This window comes from Sinocyclocheilus grahami, unplaced genomic scaffold (genome assembly GCF_001515645.1).
Source record: "Sinocyclocheilus grahami isolate Dianchi unplaced genomic scaffold, SAMN03320097.WGS_v1.1 scaffold3363.1, whole genome shotgun sequence".
Taxonomy (NCBI): Eukaryota; Metazoa; Chordata; class Actinopteri; order Cypriniformes; family Cyprinidae; genus Sinocyclocheilus; species Sinocyclocheilus grahami.
Window position 1 is genome coordinate 8648 of NW_015508497.1, and position 12275 is coordinate 20922.

The window sequence follows — 12275 nt, forward strand, 5'->3', positions numbered from 1 at the left end:
GCTCCACTGCCGAGCCATTGGCTCATTTTTTATTTACTGCACAAACCAATGGCCGTGCAGTTACACTGCATTATTGAAAAAGCTTCAGTCATCGGAGAAAAAGGAGTTTTCCCCATAAAAAAGTATCGACAGGGAACTTTGCTACTACTACAGTTTTCTATGGGATATGTAGGCAGGAAATATGTATTTCTGTGAAAATTATTTCTACTTAAATATGTAGGCAATTAGTGTACATACAGTCCATTGGGGACCTTTGATTTTTGTGCTGTTGTTGTGTCTCTAGTTCCATAAAAAGTAAATTTTAGACTCACTCATCTGTGATCTGATGTCATCTTTTTGTTTTTTCATCCTCTTCATTCGTTCTTTTGCTCTCTCTTCTGCTGCTCTTCTTCTCTCTTTAATCTCTAAGATTTTTCTGTCTATTTCCAAATGGCAGCCGTTGTTTTGTGCCACTGTCTCCTCAATCTTCTCCAGCAGCTCCTTGATCTGAGTGTGGTCACTCCTGTTCTGATTGTTGAGAACATGATACCTGTTCCCACATTTGTCCAGCAGCCACTGGAGATCCTGCCCTTCACTCTCAATGTGCTGCTCTATAGATGTGTCTAACAGATAGTCTCCAAAGGTGAACAGCACTATAGTGTGACTCCAGACTCTCTCACCGAGAAGATCCAGATGCCCCTGCACTGCTTTTCTCTCAGTCTCTTTAAATCTAGTGTCCATACATATGATCAGTAGTACAGCGTGTGGTCCTGGAGGACACAGAGACACACTGAGCAAAATCTCCTGTTTCAGTAACTCAGGACTGTTCTCTACAGTGTAACTCCTCCACCATCCTGGAGCTTCAATGACAGTGATGTGTCTGTCTGCTACTTCTCCATGTCTCCTCACACACTGAGCAGATCTCTTCAAATCAAACTCCTCTCGGCCCAGGATGGTGTTTCCTGTTGAACTCTTACCACCACGTTTATACCCCATTAACACAATCCTCAGCTCTGAGAGATTTTGGGCATCCCCTGCAACAAATAAGGAACAAACACATTCAATCAACATGATATTGTACTGAGTATCTGTAAATATCTGCTCTATATACCTTTAATTAAATCCCTAAGTAATAAAATAAGTAAGTGATCATGTACAGTCATTATCACAAACCCCGACAGTGTGTTCTGGACCATGATATGATGCTGAGGTTTGTATTATAAATGATGTACATGAAATAAGTGTAGATTTTAAGCATTCTTGAGCAATAAACACTAACAGGTTTGATACACTGATCCAACAAAACCCAAGAGTCACTGGAGGCTGGTGTTTGTTAGAGTTTTAGTCAGTGTGAACTAGGGCCTGAACACTAAAGTCTTTGTCTGTCTTCGTCTGAATGGGGAGGTTACTGAAGTGTTCAGATGGGTGTAATGTTTGGAAAAGAAATGTCTTTCCTTAAGAATAGTTGCTTTCTTTCAAATAGTTACAATGATAACAAGAATGCTTATGAACTATATGATTTCATTTGCATTCTTTATAAAATAAACATTTCCTCTTGAAGATCTCTGAGTTGCAGCTATACCCAACTCCAGCACAGAGACGAGTGACACGCATCAACAAGTCGCTGGCAGTGAGAATGCAGTTTAACAGGTATTTAATAGACATATCACTGAAATTGGATGTGGTGTCCCCACGGTGATCCGACAGACTGACACATCGACTGAGATGCGTGCAGCTCATATTGCTACCATGCTGAAAATCGTGGCTTCCTTCCTTAACCTTCGAGGACATCTTTGCTGATCAGCAGGTTCAGTGTGGTTAAAGTTAAGGGTGGACTTTAGGAATAGGGACACATTAGATCCCAATGAGGCAGCATTCAGTAAAATGCTGTCAATTGTACAATTTATAGAAGTAAAAAAAGAACAAATCAACATATAACTGACAGTCAAAAACTATAAACTGACATTCCTAGAATTCCCTGCATGAAACTTTACATTTGAAGGTATTTTGTTTAAATAATCATGTTTTTTTAATAGTTTTTGTTATCAGTTCTGCAAATTTGGGTTTTACTGTTACATCTTCTGATATTTAATGTTTATTGCATTATTTAAGTGTCATGTGAGCTACTATGATGCTGTTTTGTTTTGCATGAACGACTCTGCATCTGCATAATAGTATATACTTCAGCTTGTGGAAAAGTTTCTTATGATGCAGGGGCGTGATGCCAAAATGAGCATGATGAGAAAAAAAACATTGTAGAATCTCTGGTACACTACTAAGAAGTGCTAACCTGCAAATGTTATCTTAGGGTGCTATTTCTACCTGATCTAATCCTTAAATTTAATTTTATCACAGCAATCTAATGTATAGATTAATTAGGTTAATATTTTTGGGTTGAATAAAATCAAATAAATTAGATGTTACCACATGAAAAAATTTACATATTCAATGAAGAAAAGCACTTAAAGGGACTTTACTCAAATGAAAACATTTTCATCATCCTCATGATGGTACGTATATGCTGGTTTTGTCACACACCTAAAGGCTGCAACACACACCAGTTTTTGTTCCGTGCTGAGTTATACAATCGAATCCTCTCATTTTAACATACCAAGTGTATACACAATGTAAATAGATTGATAGCGCAGTGTAGAGAGATTCATAACAGAGATCGCAATGAACAAAGAGTGACAGCTTTTTAGTGATTATAAAGGGAGCGCTCTTTGCTAGCTTTCTAGGCTATAATCCATTCAAAATGCTGAACTTTAGTTTTTTTAGCCGCACACACTTGGAAAAGTTTCGGGAATGGCATCTGCATATTTATGCGGGATTCACTCTCGAAATAGCAGTGATTGACATAGTGATAACCACAGCAATGGATAGGACAAAATATGTGAAAATGTGCATTAAGCCTAAAGAACCCTAACTAATTTCAGAAGCACCTCAGTGATTTATTTGTGGAACCGGGCCTGGTTGATACGCTTTTATTGTAGAACTACAAAAAGAACAAAATACAAATGCACTAAATAAAATAATTTAATAAATGCATATTTACAATATGAACTTAACTTAAATAAGTATTACATAATAAAATAAATAACTACAGAAGGCTGACTATAATCAACTTGCTTCCATTTAGTGGGATAAGCCTACTCTTCACCTGAATTAAAAAAGCTCTTGGTCTTCAATGATGCAAGTACAAAGTTTGAGCGCAGACACGCAATATTTGAGCGGGAGCAGAGCCAATTCATAAGAGAACACTGTCTATTTAAAGGGGCCATATGAAGCGATTTAAAATTGTCCTTTCTCTTTGGAGTGTTACAAGCTGTTCATGGATAGATAAGATCCCTAAAGTTGCAAAGACTAAAGTCTCAAACCCAAAGAGATATTCTTTATAAAAGTTAAGACTCATCCACGCCCTCCTAAAACGCCTCGTTTAAACATGCACCCACATGTCTACGTCACTGTGTGGGAAGATTTGCATAACACATCCCAAATATTCACGTAAAGAAAGAAGGCGTAACTTTGATTCTCGCTGTGGTATTGTTGCCGTCGCCGTCATGTCATGGAGACGCTGTGTTTAGTTGTGAAAGCGAAACAACTTTGTTTTGCCTTCCAAAAGAGGACACGACTAGAAATAAGTGGTTAAGTTGTATTTACAAGATTTTGTCTCGTCACGCCTGGACACAGCATCACAGTATGGTAAGGGGCGTAACATTTCCGTCACACGCTTGAGGTATTCAGCCAATCACAACGCACTGGATAGCTGGCCAATCAGAGCACACCTCGCTTTTCAGAACGATGAGCTTTGTAAAAATCGATGCGTTTCAGAAAGGTGGGGCATAGAGGAGCAACAATAATGTACAGTATGTGGAAAATAATGTGTTTTTTGAACCTTAAACCGCATAAGCACATTGCATTACACCAAATACACAGCATAATGTTCTTTTTAGCAACGTTATATGACCCCTTTAAATGTGCACGTCCAGTTTTGTGAGAGTGAAGGAAATGCTTTTGAGTGGAGAGATTCGTGCTTGCGCATTTCATGGATGTGCTATCGCGTTACATTACTGCACTCTCGACATTTTGTCTGTAAGATAACGCTATAGAAACTGCCTAAAATTAGAGAAGTATATAGAAGAGAAGAAAGCCGCCTTAGGTAGTCGCCCATATTGCCCATGCCAGGACCCACCACTGCCAGATACACTTAGAAATTTAATAAAAACAAGCCAATCGCAAGACATCTGGTGGGGGGGGGGTGTACCGGGGTGGCCAAACAGATTTCAGGGGGGGCCGGTGCCACCCCTGGCCACCATGTAGACACGCCCCTGTTATGATGACATTCATTATTCTTCATGTGGCTTCCTGTTTTACCATCTGCATTATTATGGTGGTTGTCAGTATATGTTAAAGTTAAAAAACACATTTTAGTAGCAGTGTGCATTGTCAAATTTACTGGCTTAAAATGAAACTAAAATGAATTAATTTTAAAATGAATTTCACATTTTTAATTGTATTTATTTTATTTTTTTAATTATTCTGGGAACCACAGCTGCCAAATTAATAATTTTTTCTTTTCTTTTATCTTTTTTTTCTTGTAAAAATAAGGAGATTGTTTTTACAGTGTACATATACAGTATATATTATATCATAATTGTTTGTGATCGACAGTGATGAGAAACATGACAGAAAAACGTTGCTACTACTAGAGTTTTCTATGGGATATGTAGGCAGGAAATATGTATTTCTGTGAAAAGAATTTCTATTTAAATATGTAGGCCGTTAGTGTGCATACAGTCCATTGGACCTTACTTTGATTTTTGTGCTGTTGTTGTGTCCCTAATTTCCATGAAAACTATATTTTAGACTCACTCATCTGTGATCTGATGTCATCTTTTTGTTTTTCCATCCTCTTCATTCGTTCTTTTGCTCTCTCTTCCTCTGCTCTTCTTCTCTCTTTCATCTCTTGTAAAATCTTTCTGTCTATTTCCAAATGGCAGCCGTTGTTTTGTGCCACTGTCTCCTCAATCTTCTCCAGCAGCTCCTTGATCTGAGTGTGGTCACTCCTGTTCTGATTATTGAGAACATGATACCTGTTCCCACATTTGTCCAGCAGCCACTGGAGATCCTGCCCTTCACTCTCAATGTGCTGCTCTATAGATGTGTCTAACAGAGAGTCTCCATGAGTGAACAGCACTATAGTGTGACTCCAGACTCTCTCACCGAGAAGATCCAGATGCCCCTGCACTGCTTTTCTCACAGTCTCTTTTAATATGTAGTCCACACGTATGATCAGTAGTACAACGTGTGGTCCTGGAGGACACAGAGACACACTGAGCAGAATCTCCTGTTTCAGTAACTCAGGACAGTACTCTACAGTGTAATTCATCCACCATCCTGGAGCTTCAATGACAGTGATGTGTCTGTCTGCTAATTCTCCATGTCTCCTCACACACTGAACAGATGTCTTCAAGTCAAACTCCTCTCTGCCCAGGATGGTGTTTCCTGTTGAACTCTTACCAGCTTCTCTATACCCCATTAACACAATCCTCAGCTCTGAGAGATGTTGGGCAACACCTGCAACAAATAAGGAACAAACACATTCAATAAACATGATATTGTACTGAGTATCTGTAAATATCTGCTCTATTTACCTTTAATGAAATCCCTAAATAATAAATTAAGTAAGTGATCATTTACAGTCATTATCACAAACCCCGACAGTGTGATCTGGACCCTGAGAAGATGCTGAGCATTTAGGTTTGTATTATAAATGACTGTGGCGAGGGGGGCGTGGTTCAGCGAGGTCTGCATCGGGAGATAGGGGCTGGAGGCGAGCGGTGCGTAAGTAGGTCAAGCGCAAATGATAAACACCTAAATTACTAAATATTGTAGAAACTTAATTTGCTGTAAAGTTACTTTGCAATGATTTGTATGGTGAAAAGCGATGTACAAATAAACTTGACTTGACTATTTAGCGCCCAAACTCTGGAATAACCTACCTAACATTGTTCGGGAGGCAGACACACTCTTGCAGTTTAAATCTAGATTAAAGACCCATCTCTTTAACCTGGCTTACACAAAACACACTAATACGCTTCTAATATTCAAATCCGTTAAAGGATTTTTAGGCTGCATTAATTAGGTCAATCCCTGACTTCTCTCTCCCCTTTTTATTGCAGACTGACGCGTTGAACAGGGGGCTGGTAGCGGTCCTGTCCCAGGAGATAGAGGGGGAGGAACGGCCAGTGCTGTACATCAGTCGGAAGCTCTCAAAGAGGGAGACGATGTACAGCACCATTGAGAAGGAATGTCTGGCGATCAGATGGGCCGTCCTCACCCTCCGCTATTATCTCCTGGGACGGGATTTCACCCTCTGCCCGAACCACTTGCCCCTGCAGTGGCTCCACTGCATGAAGGATACCAACGCGCGGATCACCCGTTGGTATCTAGCATTGCAACCCTTCAAATTCAAGGTGGTCCACAGGCTGGGGGTACAGATGGCGGTAGCTAACTTCCTCTCCAGGAATGGGGGGGCGTGGTTCAGCGAGGTCTGCATTGGGAGAGAGAGGCAGGAGACGAGCGTGCATAAGTAGGTCTAGCGCAAATGATAAACACCTGTGTCTCGTTTCAGTAATTGGTGTGGAGAGACCGGATAAAAGGGGCCACCTGGAACATGGATGGGAGAGAGACTGACTGGGAATGCGAGCCACCCGGGGAGATGGGTCATAGAAGCACGAGGCATACGTCGAGTTGTGTTATGAGTTATTGACTGTGAGATTGGTAGCGCAGTGGGCGCCGTTTTCTGTTGTGTGCACTGAGAGACTTTAAAATAAAGCTCGCGTCCCAGTACGCCGACCCTGTCTTCTTCCTTCCACCCTATTGAACCTTACCACAATGATGTACATGAAATAAGTGTAGATTTTGAGCATTCTTGAGCAATAAACACTAACAGGTTTGACACACTGATCCAACAAAACCCAAGAGTCACTGGAGGCTGGTGTTTGTTAGAGTTTGTTTAGTCAGTGTGAACTAGGGCCTGAACACTAAAGTAAAGGTTGTACTTCCTTCGCCAGCTGAGGAAATTCAACCTGCCACAAGAGCTGCTTAAACAGTTCTACTCTGCCATCATTGAGTCTGTCCTGTGCTCATCCATAACTGTCTGGTTTGGTTCAGCTACCAAATCAGACATCAAGAGACTACAACGGACAGTCAGGACTGCTGAGAGGATTATTGGTGCCCCTCTGCCCAGCCTCCAAGATCTTTACATCTCCAGAGTGAGGAAAAGGGCTAAAAAAATCACCTTGGACCCCTCACACCCAGCCCACTCTCTCTGAGCTGTTGGATAGCCAGAGCACATTCTGGCGCGACTGTTGCCCTCATATGGGCAAAGTCAAAAACTGCTCTCAGAAACGATATGCGTTGGCTGGGAGACAGAGCGCTCTTCGCAAAATTGACCCTGAGCCGCAGACATTCCAAGTGGCTGAGGAGAAAGGATCTGTGAGATAGTAGCTCATCCTCCAAATGGGCTAAAACGAGTCAGTCGTCAAGGTAATTCAGAACGCGGATTCCCATTGTCTCAGAGGTGAAAGCTAGGAACAGTCCAAATGGAAGGACCGTGTATTGATATGCCACTCTCTCAAAGGCAAATCTCAAGAACTGTCAGTGATGGGGGCTATCTGGATGTGAAAGTACATATCTTTCAGATCCAGAGAAAAGAACCAGTCACCTGGGCACACTTGCACACTTTCATCACCTCGGTCGTCACGTGAGCATCCTTGCTTTGAACCAATATGGGGCCCACGCCGTGGAAGCGTGGGGTTCTTCGAACAAACTGAAGAGTGTAACCTCGTTTTATTATACCCAGAACCCAGTCTGACACTCCGGGATGGCCTGCCAGGCCTCGGCCCGTGTGGCAAGGGGTTGGATTAAGTCGGATGCAGGATCACCTTGTGGGGACCCAACACTCGTGGTAAGCGGAAAAGGAAATGCTCTCTTTTTGAAAATGTTTGTGTTTGATTGAAGAGGACCTTGTCCGCAACCTTAATCTCCGTTAAGGTCAACCATAAGTGGTGTTCAAGCACCACTTAGCTGGCCATTGACCTGCCGATCGCCTGGGCCGTGGTCTTGGTGGTGCGTAAAGCCAGGTCGGTCGTGCTACGCAGCTCCTTAAAAGCTGTGAGGTCTGGGCCGGACTCATCCATGCTTTGGAGAAGTTTGGCTTGATAGACCTGTAATACCGCCATAGCATCGAATGCTGAGGCCGCTTCTCCAGCAGACGCGTAGGCCCTTCCGGCGAGGGCCAAAGTCGTCCTGCATGGTTTGGACAGGTGGGCGACCTTCGCCTTCCAGCCGATAGCCGTGGGCGGGCAGATATGTGTGGCTACAGACTCATCCAGGGGAGGCATTTTATCGTACCCCTTCTCTTCAGCGCCGTCAACCGTCGTGGGGGTGGAGGAAGAGGAGGCATGTAGGTGAGCCGAGTAAGGGGCGTGCCACGACTTGGCAAGTTCATCATGAACTTCTGGGAAGAATGGTGACGCTCATTGATGAGGGGCCTGGCAGCGCTCCGGCAGGAACCATTCATCCAGGCGGCTGCGAGTCTGGAGACCACTCCAGTCCCAGCTCCTCCACAGATTTAGACAGGACACGGATCAGCTCGGCGTCCATGCCTGGCTTGGGCTCGCTGTGCTCCGTAGGCGGCAGGTGGGTGGGGTCGTTGATTGAGCCTGACAGCTCCTCTGCATCCAAAGCCACTAACGACATGCTGTTGTCAAAGGTCTTCTGCCCCGCTGTTTTTTCCTCGCAGGCTCCTGGGAGGAAGAAAATGGGAGGGCGCGATGGGCGGGGTTACTTTCTGAAAAGAAAGCTGCCTGCGAGCGCAGAGAGGAGAGACTCATATCCTCGCAATGAGGACATTTAGTCGCCTTGAACGCATCCTCAGCGTGGGAGATGCACTCGCCGTGACCGTCAGCGGTGTGCAGGGGAGCACTGCACGAGCGACAGAAACGGGGCGTTATTTGCAACAACGTCACAAATTTGCTCTTTAAAATTAGCTCTTTTGAGATTGCCGGATGGTGGCAGGGGATCGGGAAGACCGGCGCTATTGCGGGCGCTGAAGGCGGCTGCGAAAAGCGGCGAGATCAGGCGATTGGAGAGGTCTTGATACGCTGCGAGGCGTTTCAACTACGAAGTTTCAAGTCTCAGTGAAGATCGTCGTCGTCGCTGAAGGAGAAGAAATCTGAGAATCCTATGGCGACATGCCCACTTATATAGCCAGATGGGCCCGCTCCGCTGCCAAGCCATTAGTTTGTTTTTAATTTACTGCACAAACTAATGGCCGTGCAGTTACACTACATTATTGAAAAAGCTTCAGTCATCGGAGAAAAAGGAGTTTTCCCCATAGCGTCTTAGCAGACGCAGTAGGAGTGAAGTATCTATAGGGAACTTTGCTACTACTAGAGTTTTCTATGGGATATGTAGGCAGGAAATATGTATTTCTGTGAAAATATTTTCTACTTAAATATGTAGGCAGTTAGTGTACATACAGTCCATTGGGGACCTTACTTTGATTTTTGTGCTGTTGTTGTGTCTCTAGTTCCATAAAAAGTACATTTTAGACTCACTCATCTGTGATCTGATGTCATCTTTTAGTTTTTTCATCCTCTTCATTCGTTCTTTTGCTCTCTCTTCTGCTGCTCTTCTTCTTTCTTTCATCTCTAAGATTTTTCTGTCTATTTCAAAATGGCAGCCGTTGTTTTGTGCCACTGTCTCCTCAATCTTCTCCAGCAGCTCCTTGATCTGAGTGTCGTCACTCCTGTTCTGATTACTGAGAACATGATACCTGTTCCCACATTTGTCCAGCAGCCACTGTAGATCCTGCCCTTCACTCTCAATGTGCTGCTCTATAGATGTGTCTAACAGAGAGTCTCCATGAGTGAACAGCACTATAGTGTGACTCCAGACTCTCTCACCGAGAAGATCCAGATGCCCCTGCACTGCTTTTCTCACAGTCTCTTTTAATATGTAGTCTGCACGTATGATCAGTAGTACAGCGTGTGGTCCTGGAGGACACAGAGACACACTGAGCAAAATCTCCTGTTTCAGTAACTCAGAGCTCTCCTCTACAGTGTAACTCCTCCACCATCCTGGAGCTTCAATGACAGTGATGTGTCTGTCTGCAACTTCTCCATGTCTCCTCACACACTGAACAGATGTCTTCAAGTCAAACTCCTCTCTGCCCAGGATGGCGTTTCCTGTTGAACTCTTACCAGCAGCTCTATACCCCATTAACACAATCCTCAGCTCTGAGAGATGTTGAGCATCACCTGCAACAGAGAATAAAACACACTGATCGAAAATGATGTAATATTGAGAATCTGTAAATATCTGCTCTATATATGCTACATTTAATACAATCTTTAAGTTATGGAGTAAGGGATAATGTACAGTCATTATTAAAAAAAAAATTTAATCAGGGTGATCAGGACACAAATGTGAAGCTGAATCTGTGCATTTGGATTATAAACAACATACATGAATTGATAAGCAGTTTTCAAGCATTCTTGACCAACAAACAATAGTATTTTAAATATAAAAAAATTGGTTTCTTTTATAGATTATTTATGCTTTTTTTTTTTAAATAGTTCACAGTAATAATGAGTTTGCTTGAAAACTGAATATCGTTTATAATACAAAAGTATTATTTATGAATGGCGTTCAGCTTTTTAAAACAGTGCTAATTATAATCCATAGTAAATTTTATTTACTATTTTTGATAATTTCAGTGATCAGCACATCAAGTTTCAGTTTTTGTAGTGACTCTACTGGCCAACATTGCTGAAAACAGTCTCTTGTAATCACACATGATCTCTATCACACAACTCAATAAGCAATAAGAATCGGAAATATTAGTTTGGAATTGATTCTTGGATTCCAAAATTTCTGGAAGTAAGGAGAGGATGTGGTGGTTGATTCTACTACTTGCAAAACATCATAATTGCTGCCAACTGTTATTTAATTTCCATTAAAATATTAAGGTAGTTAGGATACTTCTCGCCAGTCAATACAATGGGCCTCATTTACGAAACGAACGTACGACAGAAAATTGAGCGTACGGTCGTTTCAACGCAAAACGTGGAATTGATCAATATGGACGTGAGCGGTGGCTACGATCAAATCTCACGTCTGCTCTCAGCTCGTGTACGCAAGTTTTTGAGTTACATGAGGTTGCACACAGCATAGTAAATACGGTGGAGAATTGTAGATTGACAGCATTTTGTTCATTTTTATATTCCTGACCGTCAAACGAAGCTCATTAGTCGATCGTTAATCACAGTATCAACAGTGAATAAATCATTAGTCAGCAGCCAGCTATGAGCTAGTCTAACTATCATTAGCGAGTTCACTAGCTATCATTAAAGAACAAACAAACCCTTTTCCGTCTTATTTCCTACTGGGCATGGGACGGGAAGAAAGAGGTAAGTATATAAAATAATAATAATAAGCAGTTGCAAAATGTTCTTTACATTGAGACAAGGTCCAGATTTCGGTCTAATTCATCCAATACCTCATTTTGAATATATTTTGTGCATTTTCAAAATGCCAAGTACTGTATTTGATACATGTATTCTACACAGTATTTTGTATTTATTTTAATATATTTAAACTAAGGTATTTTGTATTTTCATTTTAAATAAATTTTTGTTTATTTGTGCCCATCTCTGCATACAGAATGATGTCTTTTAAGTAATTATAGTTATTCATAAAAATATATTTAACACGTACTACTGGCCTTCTAAATCAATTAATATGCTAAATATTTTTCTTGTGTGCATGCACACACCTGGAAAGGGAAACGGCGTGCAATTACGCATCACTGCACTCGTGGAAATTCAAAGAACACATGACTGTAATTCTTGGGGGAAAAAAATTAAAAGCCTTACCTTTACAGGTAGCCTTACCTGATATGGAGATTAAACTGCTTAATTAAAACTGTTTACTATGAGTGAAAATGCAATTATTTTTGAAAGAACAAATGCTTACCGAAGTCCATTTTTCTGAGTTTCACAGTACATTTAGTTCCACCAACAGTCTAGCAGTCTTTACTTTCAGTTTACTTCCAACATGTAAACCAATCTCTCCATCACTTGAAGTTAAAGTAAAATTAAAATGACTGGATACATTTGTTTCTAAAGCTGATGTTCAAGGTTATGTTAGCTCTACGAAACAAGCTATTAACTTAAGTTGAAATATATTGACATCTTTAAGTCAAAGTTCAGTCATAAAATACCTTC

The 12275-nt window shown here is 41.7% G+C and overlaps 1 protein-coding gene across 1 annotated transcript; it reads right to left on the bottom strand.

Moving 5' to 3' along the window:
* Window positions 1–279: 279 nt before the first annotated feature.
* LOC107576216 (GTPase IMAP family member 8-like) lies at window positions 280–12034 on the bottom strand. The gene is made up of 4 exons (XM_016262442.1): window positions 12025–12034; window positions 9606–10307; window positions 4852–5556; window positions 280–1013 (listed from the first exon to the last, which is right to left on the bottom strand). Exons 1-4 carry the CDS (start codon window positions 12032–12034, stop codon window positions 280–282), a joined length of 2151 nt encoding a protein of 716 aa, XP_016117928.1.
* Window positions 12035–12275: the final 241 nt, after the last annotated feature.

Excerpts from the sequence above, each read along its gene's own strand:
- LOC107576216 (XM_016262442.1), bottom strand. Across the intron at positions 5,557-9,605 it reads TGACATCAGATCACAGATGA|GTGTTGCCCAACATCTCTCA; the intron begins GTGAGTCTAAAA and ends TATTTGTTGCAG. Across the intron at positions 1,014-4,851 it reads TGACATCAGATCACAGATGA|GGGATGCCCAAAATCTCTCA; the intron begins GTGAGTCTAAAA and ends TATTTGTTGCAG.